Source organism: Hyperolius riggenbachi, chromosome 4, assembly GCF_040937935.1.
Source record: "Hyperolius riggenbachi isolate aHypRig1 chromosome 4, aHypRig1.pri, whole genome shotgun sequence".
In the NCBI taxonomy this organism is placed as follows: Eukaryota; Metazoa; Chordata; class Amphibia; order Anura; family Hyperoliidae; genus Hyperolius; species Hyperolius riggenbachi.
In genome coordinates this window covers 316,754,326-316,772,626 of record NC_090649.1, presented here as the reverse complement: position 1 = coordinate 316,772,626, position 18,301 = coordinate 316,754,326, and the positions used below count along the sequence as shown (strand labels likewise).

General features: G+C 45.1%; 1 protein-coding gene across 1 annotated transcript in view; it reads left to right on the top strand.

Moving 5' to 3' along the window:
• The window catches only part of LTV1 (LTV1 ribosome biogenesis factor), a 29,219-nt gene extending 28,231 nt beyond the window's left edge, over positions 1-988 (top strand). Inside the window, exon 11 of the mRNA XM_068279507.1 lies at positions 610-988. Coding sequence (XP_068135608.1) covers positions 610-723 — 114 coding nt within the window. The 3' untranslated portion in view covers positions 724-988. The remainder of the gene's footprint in view (positions 1-609) is intronic.
• Positions 989-18,301: the final 17,313 nt, after the last annotated feature.

Genomic DNA, 18,301 nt, shown 5'->3' with positions numbered 1-18,301 from the left:
TATTTTAATTATGAAGAAAAATAAAGAAACCTCCAATATAAGGGTGGTGGTGGTGGCGGCCAGCAGCGCACATGCCCACAGAGAGGGCTAGTAGTGCCACCTTGGGCATGTGCACCATAGGTTCGCCACCGCTGCTCTATATAGATATCCTCATAATGTTTGATTGTACTACTGGTGTAGTGGAAACCACTGAAGGATATATAGTTTACCAGTCCTTCAATATTCTTCCATATTCCCTATCTGGGAGGATAATGGGATGAGAGGGATTTCTTGCTCAAACGCTCACTAGGGGCGTTCCAGCAGGTTTTCCAGAGCTGCCATTGGGCAGTTCTCTCTACCTGGCTGCACCCCTGCCACTCCCCCGCCTCCCTGCGCGCTAGGAGAGAGATCTCTCTCCTTCCAGGGCCATGACCCAGAGGTCACAAAAGTGAAAGTGGGCCCTAGCAGGTCTCGGGAGTGGCCGAGAGCAGCGTAGCCTAGGTTTTTAATTATATGAGCCCACCTCAGGCGGTCTTTAAAGGGGCCAGAGCCGTCCGGCCTGTAAGTGGTTAAAAAGGCTGTAATAATGCTTAGCCGAATTTTTAATAGTATTCACATTTTATTTTCCAGGAACGAAGGATGGAAAAGAAAGCCAATCAGCAAGCCTTTAAACTAGAAAAGGAAAGACAAGTAAAGGAACAACTGAACTTGCAGCAGAACCTTCAAGGACTTAAATTGTCTTAACTATTGTACATCTTTCCTACCACCGAGTCACATGACCTGAAAAGACTGGATGATCCAATTCCTTAATATTCGCGGCTGCAAGAGGAAACTTGCTCAACCTGGTGCATTCAATTGCTTGCTACATATTACTTTTCAGAAAGTATTTTTACATCAAGTTTGAAAACCTCTTATAAATGCCCTAACATATTTGGATTGTAATCTTTTAAAATGCTTATAAACTAAGCAGACAGTGTAAAAAATAATATATATTATGGACTATTTTCAACTTGGTATATTTGCGTGTTTTTTTCCTTTGCTTATTGAGTTATTAAATACTGCACTATCATATTGGATATCAGCAACTGCAGTTATGTGTTTAAAAAATAATTGTTATTATATATGTATGTGTGTGTACGTGTGTTTTTAATCTAATACCACACAAATAATGTTTTCATTTTTTATTGAACACACCATGTAAACATTCAGAATGCAGGTGGAAAAGGTATGTGAACCCTTGGATTTAATAACTGGTTGAACCTCCTTTGGCAGCAATAACTTCAACCAAATGTTTCCTGTAGTTGCAGAGCAGATGTGCACAATGGCCAGGAATAATTTTTGCCCGTTCCTCTTTACAGAATGGGATGTCTGGTGTAAAATGTTTTCTTGAGGTCATGCCACAGCATCTCAATTGAGTTGAGGTCAAGACTCTGACTAGGCCACTCCAGAAGGCGCATTTTCTTCTATTTAAGCCATTCGGTTGTTAACTTACTTCTATGCTTTGGGTTGTTGTAGTGTTACAACACCCATCTTCTGTTAAGCTTCAGCTGGAGGACAGATGGCCTTAAAGCAACATCATATTACGCAGTGCTGACAATAAATATATACAATGATACAAGGATGACAGATGTAACAAAGTTGTACAACATAGAACAAGGTAAACTGGGTACAAGATACATAAACATGCGATTTTCAGGCTAAGTAGGCACAGTAATACAAGTACGTGGCTATAATAGGAAAGGAACACACGATCATGTAGACTACACTAGGGAAGGGAGGACCCTGCCAAAGGCTTACAATCTGGGAGGGGGGGTATTATATACTTATACTGTATACTAAATTCATGTGAAGAGACTAAAGCAAATGCCTCTAAAGCAGTGGTGTCAAATACAAAGTGGGATGAAATTGTACACTGGGAGCTAGTCGTGGGCCAACCTCCGTATCTACTGGCCACCTTCCTCCCTTATAAAGTTCCCAGGTGTCTAATGCCCCCCCTCCAAATCCTATACAGTTCCCTGTTGTCTAGTGGTCCTCCTTCCCCTATACAGTTCCCTGGTGTCTAGAGCCCCCCCCCATATACAGTTCTGTGGTGTCTAGAGGCCCCCACCCACCCCTGTACCCTTCTTTAGTGTTTAGGGCTTTTTACCTACCTCCCCCATATGGCTTCCCTAATGATCTAGGGCTTTACCTCCAATACAGCTTCCCTGGTGTTCTACAACAACAACAACAACAAATAACATTTTTAAAGCGCTTTTCTCCCGTGGGACTCAAAGCGCATAAGCATGGCTCCGACCATCGTGGTACAGAGGAAGAATTTTATAAATCTGGAAATGCCAGGCTAAACAGGTGGCTTTTCAGTCTGGATTTGAATAGCTCCAGGGATGGTGCTGTCTTTACTGGGTGTGGTAGGGAGTTCCAAAGAGTAGGGGCAGCATGACAGAAGGCTCTGTCTCCAGATTTTTTGAGGTGCACTCTGGGAGTGACCAAGTTTATAGAACTTGCTGATCTGAGGTTGTGAGAGGTGTGGTGCAGCTTCAGCAAGTCCTTCATGTATCCAGGGCCCAGATTGTGCAGGGATTTGAATGTCAGCAGTCCAATCTTGAAGAGTATTCTCCATTCTACTGGTAGCCAGTGCAGTGAGCGAAGGATCGGTGTAATGTGACAGTGGCGAGGCTGGTTTGTTAGCAATCTGGCAGCAGCATTCTGCACTAATTGCAGGCGACGCAGGTCCTTTTTGGGGAGGCCAGCATAAAGGGCATTGCAGTAGTCCAGCCGTGATGTGATGAAGGCGTGGACTAGGGTTTGAAGATCCTCTGGGGGAATCAGATGTTTAATCTTTGCAATGTTCTTCAGATGAAAGAAGGAAGATTTAACTACAGATGAAATTTGGTTTCTGAAACTCAATTCCCCATCGATTAGTACGCCAAGGCTGCGCACAAGGTTGGAGCTGTTTATGTCTGAATTCCCAATCCTGATTGGTGTTGCTTTAGGATAGAGCTGTTTTGATGGCGGGCACTGGCTTTGGACAAACAGGACCTCAGTTTTGTCAGCATTCAGTTTCAACCAGTTATCATTCATCCATGCCTGAAGCTCAGCTAAGCAAGAGTTTATTTTTGGGGTAGGGTCTGTTCCACCAGGTTTGAAGGACAGGTATAGCTGTGTGTCATCGGCGTAGCAGTGGTACGTCAGGCCATGTCATTGGATAAGTGTACCGAGTGGCAACATGTAGATTGCAAACAGCAGAGGGGATAGGATTGATCCTTGTGGCACTCCGAATTGTAGAGGTGCAGGTTTGGACATTATAGGTCCTAGGCATACTCTCTGTGTTCTGTCAGTCAGGAATGATCTGAACCACTGGAGGACTGATCCACTGATGCCACAGTACTCCTGCAGTCTGTTAAGCAGGATTTCATGGTCAACTGTATCAAAAGCAGCTGAGAGATCCAACAGGATTAGGATGGAGCATTCCCCTCTGTCCCTTGCCATGAGCAGATTGTTGCAGACTTGGATGAGGGCTGTTTCACAGCTGTGGTGTTTCTTAAAGCCAGATTGTAGAGGGTCCAGGATGTTGTTTACTGACAGCCTGGTTTCAAGTTGCAGATAGACAGCCTTTTCAATAACTTTACCTAAGAAGGGGAGGTTGGAGACAGGTCTGTAGCTGCTCATAGCATCTGGATCCGTGGAAGGTTTTTTAAGAAGGGGCTTGATGATTCCTTCTTTTAGAGAGGTAGGAAACCTCCCTGCTTGCAGAGAGCAATTTACTATTTTGTGAAATGCTGGACCAAGCAGGTCAGGACATTTCAGCATATGTTTAGTTGGTCCAGGGTCCAGGTCGCAGGTTGTCTGGCGGAGACGACAGAGGATGTCTGAGATCTCTTCCTCACTAATACTTTTGAAGTCAGTCCAGGGTGTTAGGCTGTTTTTGCAGCTATTTCCATTAGTTGCATGAGTCTTGGGTGCTGTGGACTGAATACCTACCTCCCCCATATGGCTTCCCTAATGATCTAGGGCTTTACCTCCAATACAGCTTCCCTGGTGTTCTAGAGTGGGCCAAACATAATGCAAAGTGGGGAAACCACTGGAGGGCCAAATTTGTCCCCCGGGTCGGAGTTTGACATGTATGCTCTAAAGCCTGGTACACAGATCAGACTTTGATTGGCCAATTTTACCACTTCCATGTAGTATGCAAGCTTACCTGCATAATCTGTTCATAGTACATGTAGTCACTGACTTATGAACACCCGTCCATACGAACGACGGATTCTGTGTTTCCATGGGAACAAGTAAAAAAAAATTTCAAATTGGACTTTGAATTTTTTAAAAATGATTTCTCAAAAACTACAAGGAAAAAATGGCTTTCAAACTTGTGTAAGCAGGTACAGAGGGCAGAGGTGACACAGAGGGGGACACTGGAGGCACAGGGGGGCACAGAAGAGGTACAAGCAGTGGCGTCCCTAGCGTCGAGCGGCAGGAGCGGCCCGCCCCGGGTGTCTTCAAGGATGGGGGGTGACACCGGAGCCCTGTGCAGCCGCCCGTGCTGTGCTTGCAGTGTGGCCTGGGATCTCACCCCCTGCATGGGCCTTGAGCTGGGCTTCCCCCGCTGTGTTTCCCTCCCGTCAGACCTGCAGATCAGCGCGGCGAGCAGGGACAGACCTCCAATCAGCGTGGGACCCGGCTGACAGAGCGGCGCAAAGTATCCCCGACTACTTCATATGCGGAGGTGACGTCACTCGTCATCTCCAGCATATGAAGTGACTTGCGCGGCTGCTGTGCGCCACTCTGTCAGCCGGGTCCCACGCTGATTGGAGGTCTGTCCCTGCTCGCCGCGCTGATCTGCAGGTCTGACGGGAGGGAGGGGGAGGTGAGAGAGAGAAACCCTACCTACCTACCTACCCACCTACCTACCAAAAACCCCACTGCTACTCTTCTACATACCTACCCAAAGCCTACCTAACTACCCACCCACTATTACTTAGCTAAACCATACCTACCTAACCACACACTGCTACCTACCTACCTAGCCACCGACATTCTGCTACCTACCTACCTAACCACCCACACACTGCTACCTACCTAACCGCACACTGCTACCTACCTACCTACCCACACACACTGCTACCTACCTACCTAACCACCCACCCACTACTACTTAGCTAAACCCTACCTAACCACCCACACACTGCTACCTATCTACCTAACCACCCACACACTGCTACCTACCTACCTACCTACCCACACACTGCTACCTACCTACCTAACCACCCACACACTGCTACCTACCTAACCGCACACTGCTACCTACCTACCTACCCACACACACTGCTACCTACCTAACCACCCACCCACTACTACTTAGCTAAACCCTACCTACCTACCATCTTGGCTAAATAATGTCCCAAAGGGACAATTGATACGTTTAAAGAGGAATTGTACGGAGGATGTGGAATATAAGAAGGAGGTAGAGGTGCTGACTAGCAAGTTTACAGCAAAGGGGTATGGGGTTGAAATAACTGAAAAAGCAATACAAGAGGTAGATCTGATACAACGACGAGACCTTTTGACTAAAGGCACCAAGAGGGGTTTGGAGGATCACTCCTTAAAACTTAATTTGAAGTTCTGTTCTCAGAGTGGTGCAGTTAGAGGTATCATTAAGAAACACTGGCCCGTGCTGAGGGAGGACAAAATTTTGAATGGAGTATTGCCTAATCACCCCTCCTTTGTCTACAGGAGACCAGGTAATGTGGGGTTGAAAGTGGCTACGGCGGCAGGAAATTTGATCGCTGGGAAAAGAATGAGAGATGGGGGTTTTGTTAGATGTGGGAGGTGTGTGGTGTGTAGAAATACAAAGGGATATAAACGGATTACTAAGGTGGAGGGGGCCTATGAAGAATTTATGATAAGTGATTTGATCACCTGTGACACGAGGGGGGTTATCTACTGCCTAGTGTGCCCGTGCGGGAAAAAATATATAGGGAGAACGAAGAGGGAATTATTCAAAAGAACGGGAGAACACATCAATAATATCAAGAAGGGTTATGAAGACCACCCCCTCTCTAAACATTTCAAGGTCATGCATAATTGTGAAGTGAGAAATATTATCTTTTTTGGATTAGAGGTGGTCCACAGGGACCTGAGGGGGGGTGATTATATTGCTAAAATGTCAAGGCGGGAAAGTAACTGGATAGTTAACCTGGATACATTGGCCCCCAAAGGCCTAAATGGAGAAATGGAACTGTATGGATTTTTTAAGTAAATGGATTGGTGATGTGAATGTGGTAGATAAGTAGGTGAAGTCTGGTGACCTGGAGGGGACTGCTGACCCTTGGGGTATGTAATTATACCAGTTTCAGTGTTTACAGTGAAATGGCAATTTTTTAAAGGACTATCACTTTAAGAGAAGACAGGATGGGGAGGAACCATGGACTATAAAGGAAGAGGAAGTACAGGTATGCTCTATTCCAACAATCTTGAGAAAGACATCCGCAGATGTCGAAACATGTCGATTTTTGATTGAGTGGGGCGCCCCTTTAATCAATTGGAATCTTGCTACCTGGGATCCTGTAACTACAGCTTCACGCCATAGCGGTGTGTGGAGAACCTTACGTGGAAAGGAGCTTCATTGTGTGTGACACAGGCAGCTGGAACGCAGGACTATAGGAAGTAGAGGCAACTGGGACGCGCGGAAGTGACGTCAGACGCCCCAACCAGCCGACACGCGGAAGCTCGCAACACAGCTGCGTACACAGCGGGCAGCGTGTGTGAGTCAGGAGCCGCTGCTACACAGAAACGGACCCCTGTGCGGACAATTCCCGGTCGTGAGGGACTGGCTCTATCTGGGGATACGTGAGTAATCGGCCAATCAGGCTAACCAGTTGTGAAGAGCCTGCAAGCGTAGGAACTGTGCCCTCAAAAGCTCTGGTGTGAGGTCTGATTCTGTGGAAAGGACCCTATCTTGATATAGATGTGATATTGCCACCGGTATATGAGAGGACAAGGTCCCTATATATGTGGAGAAAAATTTTTTGAGTACCCTTTTCACTGGAACGAGTTTCATTGTTTTTTATATCCTGGAAACTGTAATCGTTCCCATATATATATATGATCATATATTTTTTAGAATTTTTATCTATTTTTTCATATTTTTTCTAAATCCCTAAAGGGTCATCAGAGGGTCTGGTATGAATATGGATGTGATTGAATGAATGTATGGTGGATTGTTATTCATCATATACACATTTTTTAAATATACAGCGCCCCTTAGATTTTCTTTATATTGTAGCACTAAGTACCTCCAAAGGATGGCAGCTGTGGACAGTATTTGGGATTTTAGAAGTAAACGGCTCCAAAGAATTAATACCTTCTTTAATAATCGGGATTATGAGGAGAGGGCTGGGGTACATTGGGAGGATACTATATACAATCTACGCGATTTGGAGAAATTATTGATTAAGGAAACTAAAAATCAATGGGAGATTGCTACATTGGACCAATATCTATTATGGGAAATATCTCCAGTTGGTCTTACTATCTATAAACAATTGGCAGCCGATTTGGCCACGCCAGTGGTGCAGGAGGAATGGGATCGGATGTTCCATGTCTTCTCGCTACAGGTGATGGCATTTATTAGAGACACAAGAAAAGGCCAATGTTATAAAATAAATAATGATATTGGTAAATTGAAAAAGGAAATGGAACCTTTCAATCAAGTACCAGAATATATAAATATAGAGAAGAGTATTAGGGGGAGGCTGATACAATTAGAAGGTGAGATAATTGAAAAGAAAAAACGGAAATTTATTAGGGACTCTGTTCCTGTTCACACACTAGTACCCATGAGTAGTGGGAGGTTGGAGGAGACATGCCAGTGGAGTGTACATGAGAACTCACTGGTGACATTAGATGCAACTGGGATTCAGGATGATCCCCAGAACAGTATAGCCGAAGAAAGCGAGGCAGATACTGAAAGTGAAATAGATTGGAACCTACCAGAGGGGGCAGTGGGGGTCTGCAGTGCTGAGAGGTCTCCACTAGAGGATTGCTTGCCGGTTATAGAGGACACTTGGATCTCTGGGCCCCCAAGAAGTAACTCAGGAGGAAGTCCTGAAGTAAACTATTCAGAATCGATGTGGGAGCAAAGGGGGGAGAGGGGTAAACAACAACAAAAAAGAAAGCTAAACAAGCTAGGAAGACAAAGAATTATGATGAGAATAATGGTGGAGGTGTAGCGAAGAATAGAGGGGGGTCTAGTGAAAATGGGAAAAATAGACGAAGATCTCCAGTTACAGTGCCTATCCCCAGGGAGATTGGGGAAGTGTGTGAGGGTGTACCCCTGCACAATAGATACTCTATTCTGAGAGATAATGACCAAGAAGTTCGAGCATGTGAAATTACAAATAAGAATCAGAGGATCGTGGCTAAGCAACCACAGGAGTCCTCTAGAAATCATCCACAGCAGCAAAGGAGTAATTTGGGTAGATCTGGCCGAGGAGAGGTGAGTATACACCCCATGAATACTAGAGGAAGTGAGAAGAATTCAATCAGGAAGTATTTTTTGGCCCAGGGGGAGGGGAGGGGGGAGGGAGGAGGAGGAAGAAGAAAAGAGGGTGTAGGGGGGGGAGGAGCCAATCGAGGAAGATGGCACAGGAAAATGTAGAACACAAATCAGATGTAGAGAGGGGTATTTATAACCTGAGTAATGTGGAACTGAAAGAATCAGAGAAGCAACTTTTAGAAAAAGGGTTAAAGTTTGCACCGACCTCAAAACTGAATAAGTTTGAAACCTATGTTGATATCAAGAAGTATACCCGTAAGCTATGTTTGAAAAAATATTTTCTAAAAAACCCACTGGTCTCGAGACCTGTGGATAATTATTTTCAACACACGACTTTAAAGAACCCCTCTAGATTTCATCCCACATGTGAGATTAGCAAAGAGATGATGTTATTTGAGAGGTGTGTAGAGAAAGACCTCAGGAAGCTGAGGCCGCCTCCAGCCGCATGGGGCAATCTCACTAAGTTGGAGACCCGAGCACTGCATGACCTCCAAAGCAATCGATTAATTGTAATTAGACCCGCAGATAAGGGGGGGGGGATAGTCGTGCAGAATGAGGCAGATTACGACCAGGAAGCCAAGAGACTCTTGAATGACATCACTACGTATAAACCCCTAAAGCAAGACCCCAGCTGTCAGTTTGCCAAGGAGTTAGGGGAATTATTGAAGGGGGGTCAACAGGAGGGTATTCTTACCTCTAAGGAGTTTGATTTTGTTAATGTTTGCTTCCCGCGTATGCCTATTTTTTATCATTTACCAAAGATTCATAAGGACCTGAGGAGTCCTCCAGGGAGGCCTATTATATCAGGTATAGGGTCCATTACATCGAATTTATCTAGATATGTGGACACCTTTCTGCAAAAGTATGTAAAGGGGACTCCGGCCTTCCTGGAGGACTCCAGACATGTCCTTAACCTATTAAGTGAAGTGAAGTGGTGTGAGGGATGGTTTCTGGGCACTTTGGATGTCACCTCCCTCTATACTATTATTGAGCACGAGAGAGGCTTAAAGGCCGTTGATTTCTTTCTTGGACAGGACCCCTCCTTAAGGGAAGAACAGAGATCTTTTATTTTGGATGCGATCCAGTATATTTTAACCCATAATTATTTTCAGTATGGGGGGAGGTGCTACCTCCAGACGAGCGGGACGGCCATGGGAACCAGGTTCGCACCGGGGTATGCTAACCTCTTTATGGCCCACTGGGAGGATTCCCATGTATTTGGGCCGGAGGGCCCTGGTGCGGACCTGGTTCTCTGGAAAAGGTTTATTGACGACGTCCTGTTCGTCTGGGGGGGCACGGAGTCTGCCTTGGGTGATTTTTTGAATAAAATAGGTACTAATGATTGGGGTCTCAAATTTACAACGGAATACAGTCATCAACAAGTAAATTTTTTGGATTTAAATATATACATTAAGAATAACAATATTTTGACCCGTACATATGTGAAGCCTACTGATGTCAACGGCTATATTTTGGCTACTAGTTGCCATTTACCATCTTGGCTAAATAATGTCCCAAAGGGACAATTGATACGTTTAAAGAGGAATTGTACGGAGGATGTGGAATATAAGAAGGAGGTAGAGGTGCTGACTAGCAAGTTTACAGCAAAGGGGTATGGGGTTGAAATAATTGAAAAAGCAAAACAAGAGGTAGATCTGATACAACGACGAGACCTTTTGACTAAAGGCACCAAGAGGGGTTTGGAGGATCACTCCTTAAAACTTAATTTGAAGTTCTGTTCTCAGAGTGGTGCAGTTAAAGGTATCATTAAGAAACACTGGCCCGTGCTGAGGGAGGACAAAATTTTGAATGGAGTATTGCCTAATCACCCCTCCTTTGTCTACAGGAGACCAGGTAATGTGGGGTTGAAAGTGGCTACGGCGGCAGGAAATTTGATCGCTGGGAAAATAATGAGAGATGGGGGTTTTGTTAGATGTGGGAGGTGTGTGGGGTGTAGAAATACAAAGGGATATAAACGGATTACTAAGGTGGAGGGGGCCTATGAAGAATTTATGATAAGTGATTTGATCACCTGTGACACGAGGGGGGTTATCTACTGCCTAGTGTGCCCGTGCGGGAAAAAATATATAGGGAGAACGAAGAGGGAATTATTCAAAAGAACGGGAGAACACATCAATAATATCAAGAAGGGTTATGAAGACCACCCCCTCTCTAAACATTTCAAGGTCATGCATAATTGTGAAGTGAGAAATATTATCTTTTTTGGATTAGAGGTGGTCCACAGGGACCTGAGGGGGGGTGATTATATTGCTAAAATGTCAAGGCGGGAAAGTAACTGGATATTTAACCTGGATACATTGGCCCCCAAAGGCCTAAATGAAGAAATGGAACTGTATGGATTTTTTAAGTAAATGGATTGGTGATGTGAATGTGGTAGATAAGTAGGTGAAGTCTGGTGACCTGGAGGGGACTGCTGACCCTTGGGGTATGTAATTATACCAGTTTCAGTGTTTACAGTGAAATGGCAATTTTTTAAAGGACTATCACTTTAAGAGAAGACAGGATGGGGAGGAACCATGGACTATAAAGGAAGAGGAAGTACAGGTATGCTCTATTCCAACAATCTTGAGAAAGACATCCGCAGATGTCGAAACATGTCGATTTTTGATTGAGTGGGGCGCCCCTTTAATCAATTGGAATCTTGCTACCTGGGATCCTGTAACTACAGCTTCACGCCATAGCGGTGTGTGGAGAACCTTACGTGGAAAGGAGCTTCATTGTGTGTGACACAGGCAGCTGGAACGCAGGACTATAGGAAGTAGAGGCAACTGGGACGCGCGGAAGTGACGTCAGACGCCCCAACCAGCCGACACGCGGAAGCTCGCAACACAGCTGCGTACACAGCGGGCAGCGTGTGTGAGTCAGGAGCCGCTGCTACACAGAAACGGACCCCTGTGCGGACAATTCCCGGTCGTGAGGGACTGGCTCTATCTGGGGATACGTGAGTAATCGGCCAATCAGGCTAACCAGTTGTGAAGAGCCTGCAAGCGTAGGAACTGTGCCCTCAAAAGCTCTGGTGTGAGGTCTGATTCTGTGGAAAGGACCCTATCTTGATATAGATGTGATATTGCCACCGGTATATGAGAGGACAAGGTCCCTATATATGTGGAGAAAAATTTTTTGAGTACCCTTTTCACTGGAACGAGTTTTATTGTTTTTTATATCCTGGAAACTGTAATCGTTCCCATATATATATATGATCATATATTTTTTAGAATTTTTATCTATTTTTTCATATTTTTTCTAAATCCCTAAAGGGTCATCAGAGGGTCTGGTATGAATATGGATGTGATTGAATGAATGTATGGTGGATTGTTATTCATCCTTTTCTTGGTGTGTGCTCTTGATCGTGTGGAGACTTAGATATTAGTAGACATATATAGTTATATGTATGTGCGTATATATTTGCATATATCCTTTTGTATTTGGTTCCCATTAGGAATAAAATAACGTAAAATAAAAAGAAGGAATTTTTTAACCCTACATCTTGCGCTCCTCTATTTGTATTTTGATCTGATTCCTTTTTATGTGGGGGTAGGAGGTACCCCCGCAGTTTGAGGCAGCAGCAGGAAATAATCTGTATCTCTCTTCTTGAGACTCGTACACATTTTTTAAATATACAGCGCCCCTTAGATTTTCTTTATATTGAAACCCTACCTACCTACCTAACCACCCACACACTGCTACCTATCTACCTAACCCTCACACACTGCTACCTACCTACCCACCCACACACTGCTACCTACCTACCTAACCACACACACACACACTGCTACCTACCTAGCCACCCACACACTGCTACCTACCTACCTACCTAACCACCCACACAATGCTACCTACCTAACCACACACTGCTACCTACCTAACCACCCACACACTACTACTTAGCTAAACCCTACCTACCTAACCACCCACCCACTACTACTTAGCTAAACCCTACCTACCTACCTAACCACCCACACACTGCTACCTATCTACCTAACCACCCACACACTGCTACCTACCTACCTAACCACCCACACACTGCTACCTACCTACCTAACCACCCACACACTGCTACCTACCTACCTAACCACCCACACACTGCTACCTACCTACCTAATCACCCACACACTGCTACCTACCTAACCACCCACACACTGCTACCTACCTACCTAACCACCCACCCACTGCTATCTACCTACCTAACGACCCACACACTGCTATCTACCTACCTATCCGCTCACACACTGCTACCTACCTACCTAACCACCCACACACTGCTACCTACCTACCTAACCACCCACACACTGCTACCTACCTACCTAATCACCCACACACTGCTACCTACCTAACCACCCACACACTGCTACCTACCTACCTAACCACCCACCCACTGCTATCTACCTACCTAACGACCCACACACTGCTATCTACCTACCTATCCGCTCACACACTGCTATCTACCTACCTAACCGCTCACACACTGCTATCTACCTACCTAACCGCTCACACACTGCTATCTACCTACCTAACCGCTCACACACTGCTACCTACCTACCTAACAACCCACACACTGCTACCTACCTACCTATCAACCCACACACTGCTACCTACCTAACAACCTACACACTGCTACCTACCTAACCACCCACACACTGCTATCTACCTACCTAACCGCCCACACACTGCTATCTACCTACCTAACCGCTCACACACTGCTACCTACCCACCTATCTACTGCCTGGGGACACCCTACCTATCTGTAGTGGGGGCACACCTTACTACCTATACTGGGGACACCTTACCACCTATACTGGGGATCAACTTACTACCCATGCTGTCGACACTTACCACCTATACTGGGGGGGAGACAACTCCTTCCCACCTATACTGGGGACACCTTATGATCTATACTGGGGACACCTTACTACTTATACTGCAGAATCCTTACCAACTATACTGGGGACACCTTACCACCTAGACTGGCTGCACCTTACTACCTTTACTGGGGACACCTTACTTATGGGACATCTGGCCACCTATACTGGGGGGTTGGTACCCACATCTTGCTATATAGTGGTGTCATGGCCACACTGACTTTGCCTCAGAGGAACGCACAATCTAATCCTGTCATAGTGTAATGTCCTGCCATATAATTATTTATTTAGCGCTGATATCTTCTGCATCACTTTACATAGTACATAGTCATGTCACTGACTGTCCTCAGAGGAGCTCACACTCTAATCCTACCATAGTCATAGTGTAATGTCCTACCATATTATTATTATGTATTTATATAGCACTGACATCTTCTGCAGCACATTACAGAGTACATAGTCATGTCACTGACTGTCCTCAGAGGAGCTCACAATCTAATCCTACCATAGTCATAGTGTAATGTCCTACCATATTATTATTATGTATTTATATAGCACTGACATCTCCTGCAGCACATTACAGAGTACATAGTCATGTCACTGACTGTCCTCAGAGGAGCTCACACGCTAATCCTACGATAGTCATAGTCTAATGTCCTCCCCTATTATTATTATTATGTATTTATATAGCACTGACATCTTCTGCAGCACTTTACAGGATATATAGTCATGTCACTGACTGTCCTCAGAGGAGCTCACGATCTAATCCTACCACTGTCTAGCTGTCACGCTTACTACCTTTCCTTTCTTTTGGGGGGGGGGGGGGGGTCTGTGGATAATCAGCACCGGGTGTCAAATACCTTAGGTACGCCACTGGGTGCAGGGGACAGACATTGCACAGTGGTCCGACTTAAGAACAGATTCAGGTTAAGAATGAACCTACAGTCCCCATCTCGTTCGTTAACCGGGGACAACCTGTATTCAAAATTTGTTGGCCTTTAGTGGCTGTGGTAAAATAGAATAATGGATGTGTGTACCAGGCTTAAACGGAAAACGAGGAATCAATCTGCTGCATAGGTTTGACATGAGAGGTTTGAACGACTGATCTTTCTAACAATGCTGTACACATACAAAAGACTCAAAAAAATGCTTTTTTTTGTTTGTTCTGTTACATCCTCCTTCATGCATGCTGTGCACACTAAAGTTAAGAAATATCTGATGATCTCATACACACCTTGTTGAACGAATAACTGTTAGCAGAATTATCCGCTGGATGAATCTGTTATAAACTGTTCTTATATCACCTTGCTTCGACACCAGTAACTTCTTACAGTTACGTCTCACAGACTGTGAGATCACTTGACTCTCCACACCGCAAACAGGATATAGACTTTCTCAGGCTTCTCCAATGTTTCTGTTATTTATTCAAGTCACAGAAAGACAGATAGATACAGTCATCATATCCTAGCTATGCAAATCTTCATGTTGCTCGTGATTAGACTCCCTACCGAAGTCTATCAGGTACCTTCTTCCTACCTACGTTACACTAAACTACCTATGTACATAGCATACATTATATCAGATTACATAAAGGAATAACATGCTTAGAGGTCCAAGTCGGCCTTGCGAGCTAGTGCAGAAGGAAGAAGCAGAAGTGAGTTCCCCATCGCTCGCTCCAGATTTAATACCGACTAGGAAAGAGTTAAATATGACATCATCTTCGCCACCCCCTATATCAGTCTATTGGTGGACCCACTCGTGGTGTCATCATACCCGCCTACTCGATTAATAATCAATGAGACATTTGACATACATGCAGGAATGTGAATATTTACAAAACATGACTGATGTTTATTGTTCCAGGCCCAGGTCAGGGAGACCTGCGGCCTTGTTCAGAACAGCTTCTTGGTATGTTCTAGTTCTGCTGACAGAACTGCAGATTTTCTCTCTTCAGAGAAAATCCCCTTAAAGGGCAGGTCTGCTCATCAAGCCTTTTTGACTAACTCAGTCCAAATAACTGAGGCCTACTTAAATTATAACAATCCCCCCTAAAACGGCTTGACCCGCAGATCCCAGCGTCTGAACCTCCCAGTACCTGGTTTCTTTCTTTTATGTTTCACTTTTCGATGTTCGTGCTCACACAACTTCTCTGCTCTAGGCGGTTACCCCTGGAAGAGAGAGAGCAAGACCTCTTGGTCTTCCTGTAACCAGGCTCTCTGGGGAAGCCCTACTTCTAAGTCCCTCAATACCACATGCTCAGCATTTGTGTCACTTGCGTATCACTCACAAACTTGCATGACCACAGAAAAGTGAAACTCGTTTGGTTGTTACAAAACGGAGCAGTGCCAGGTGTCTTCTAAAAGAGCGCCTTTATACAATCAGCTCCTAGGTACTACTAAACCTATACCCGTAACCCTGTATATCCCTTAATTTAAACTATTGGTTCCGGAGATTGTTTATGAGGCACCAATCTCTGGACCGGTTAATTTATTTTACGTAATTTTAACCCGCAACCTCACCTGGATAATGATGCCTAACGTTGTCATCCCCATCCAGACGACCAGTGGGTGTAGAAAGAACTTTGGAACTGCAGATGCCCCGTCCGAGTGTCCCTGGAACATCACCGGAACCTTTGTCCACCAGGGCAGACTGGAACTCACCTGCTCATTTTTGTGTTCTACCTCGTTAAGATCACCTGTATCATGGTGAAATCCTACCTCTAACTTAGTGTACTGTTTGTTTAACCTTTGTAACAAAATGTGGTCGTCTTGGATCAAAACCTGTTCCCCTTTGTCCCATGTCGTGTTCTCTTTCAGGACGGGAACTACCCGTGAAGCTTTGACCTTCAGAGTTCTCTTAACAATTTGAGAAACAACGTCATCAAACCTGGATGACAGGATCCATATGGGATCTCCACTCACACAATATGTTCCCCTTGGAAACTCCCCCTTATCGGAACAATTATGAGAATATACCTTGAATGTATCACTAGACCTTATGTTAAAAAACCAAACCTTTCCTTCAGCCACCGGAACTATCGGTTGGGCTTCAGGGTGGATCTTTTGAATGGTAGCCTCGCCTTCTGCGTTATTGAGCCTGCAGGCTTCTTCACTAAATTTGACTTGCCCCGGCCAACGCAGATACTTCTGCAAGAATTGCCCGCATGAGGACAACTCTACTTGCTTCACCTCCCCGTCTAGCACCAAAAAAGGTTGACCTCTCAGGTCCTGGTGTAAGACACGGGTTGAGGTGGGAACTAAGGAAGTAGCGGTGCCTAAAGGAATGTTGCACTGTTTCCATTTGTTCACCCAAACATCTCGAAGCTGCCATGCAAAAGATCCTTCTCCAGAAAAATTAATATACCTCCCCTTGTCCAATCTCTCGCTGACAAAATATGTCCCCAGCTGTCCTGATTGGACCTCTTCCCCCCTTATGTCCTGAGGCACAATATGTACCTGAGGTCGGGAAGACTGTACTCTCTGCAATCTTTCGATTAAGAGTACCTCATCACTTACCCAACTATCATGAGGATAAGCTGCTGCATATGGACTGTGTAATATCGTCCCCTGTTGTGACCCGTGTGGTGTGAATGGGGTTCCCTGTGTGGGCTTTCCCTCCCCCGGGACTGCTCTCCCCACCCTCTCTGTCACCTGGAAACGTGGCTTGATCTCGATTGTTACTTCTTGTTTCGAGAACCACCCACCCTTGGCTTTCCAGCCTTTACGTGTGTATAGTTGTTTCAGAGGCACTCTCTGTTGGTAGCTCCAGAGTGTGATGTTGTCCCTTGCGTCTCTCTGGTATGAGAATTGACGCCTCCTGCTCGTTCCTCTCCAATCTGGAACCATCTCACTCTGCATAACCAAGACAAGGTACCCCTGAATCACACACTCCACCTTTTGCATGTACCCATTGTACTGCAATGTACCTTTTAACGAACCTTTGGATCGGTGCATCGATTCTGGGAGTGTGGCATTCAATAGCAGATTTACACTGCCATTAAATTCCCACTGCCCACACACTTGACCCTTCAGACCTTTCACCCACCTTGTGCCATGAAATTTGCTTTCTCCTGGCACAAGTGCTCTTTTCCTCCGTCCCTGCATGGTCCATCTGTGCCAAGCGGAGGGAGGTGTGAAAGGATCAGTACCTTTGTCACCCAACATTAACATGCTTGGGCCTCGCATTTTCATTAACCCCTTATTATACATGAGAATGTCCTCTCTTCGTTCTCCTAGGACGGAATGGCAACCTAGGATCACCATCAGCACGGTACTCCTCATTATAAAAGCACCACCTTGGGAAAGAAAAACATTAGCAATTTGCCCTATGCTTTGCTCAGACAGTTTTTTTAGTCTCTTTCCGATCTCCGAAATCTCGTGTTTTAGTCTCTTTCCGATTTCAGGAATCTCGTGTTTTAGTCTCTTTCCAATTTCAGGAATCTCGTGTTTTAGTCTCTTTCCAATTTCAGGAATCTCGTGTTCCTCCAAGCTTAGATTGGCATCTGGAACCTTTCGCTTATCCGACTGACATCTCCATCTTTGCTGCCAGCACTGCAGCTGTCTCAATTCCATATTGCCAAACACCTGAAATCGAAATACAAACAAATCAATTCTTATTAATGATTTGGGATTCGCCCTGCGGCTTGTACTCTTTACACTTTAAATTGATCAATATATACCGTAATTGATCTCGTTGCTTTATGGTTCTCATGAACTCTGTTTACTCTTATTGGTAGATTGGAGTTAAACTTCACCCCCCCTACCTCAGTACTATCCTCAGTACTTACCTGTTTACAATATGCTCCCGCGGACTTCACCTATGGAAGCTCGCTTCACCTTTGGAAGCTCTCACCCCATTGCAGCTCACTCCACATCCCCCCTTATCTGTCCAT